Genomic DNA, 517 nt, shown 5'->3' on the forward strand with positions numbered 1-517 from the left:
GCACCACCACCACCACACCCACCACCACCACCACCACAACCACCACAACAAAAACAACCAGCAGCAGCAGCAGCAGCAGCAGCAGCAGCAGCAGCAGCAGCAGCAGCAACATACCAGTGAAGCAGGAGACAAGTACAGCGAAGGTAAGCCAAGCCAGCGTCTCCCAAAGATAGTTAGCACAGCTACACCACCACAACCACCACCACAACCACCACCAGCAGCAGCAGCAGCACCACCACCACAACAACAACCACCAGCAGCAGCAGCAGCAGCAGCAGCAGCAGCAGCAGCAGCAGCATACCAGTGAAGCAGGAGACAAGTACAGCGAAGGTAAGCCAAGCCAGAGTCTCCCAAAGATAGTTAGCACAGCTGACGAGCCCAAAACCACACCCGAAAGGAATACCTCTTTCGCGTGTTCCTCTCGATCGTAAAGAACGTAATATTAAATGCGTTTTAAAATTTAATAACTCAAATAGCTGCATGCATGCACACATGCATGCAGACATATATATATATA

At 51.3% G+C, this 517-nt stretch overlaps 1 protein-coding gene across 1 annotated transcript in view; it reads left to right on the top strand.

The window, feature by feature from the left end:
- Positions 1 to 307, top strand: part of EMH_0093980 (uncharacterized protein) — a gene marked incomplete at both ends in the record, with an annotated part of 498 nt that extends 191 nt beyond the window's left edge. The window contains one exon of the mRNA XM_013502046.1: positions 1 to 307. Coding sequence (XP_013357500.1) covers positions 1 to 307 — 307 coding nt within the window.
- Positions 308 to 517: the final 210 nt, after the last annotated feature.

This window comes from Eimeria mitis, genomic scaffold (genome assembly GCF_000499745.2).
Source record: "Eimeria mitis Houghton genomic scaffold, Emh_scaff8159, whole genome shotgun sequence".
NCBI lineage: Eukaryota > Apicomplexa > Conoidasida > Eucoccidiorida > Eimeriidae > Eimeria > Eimeria mitis.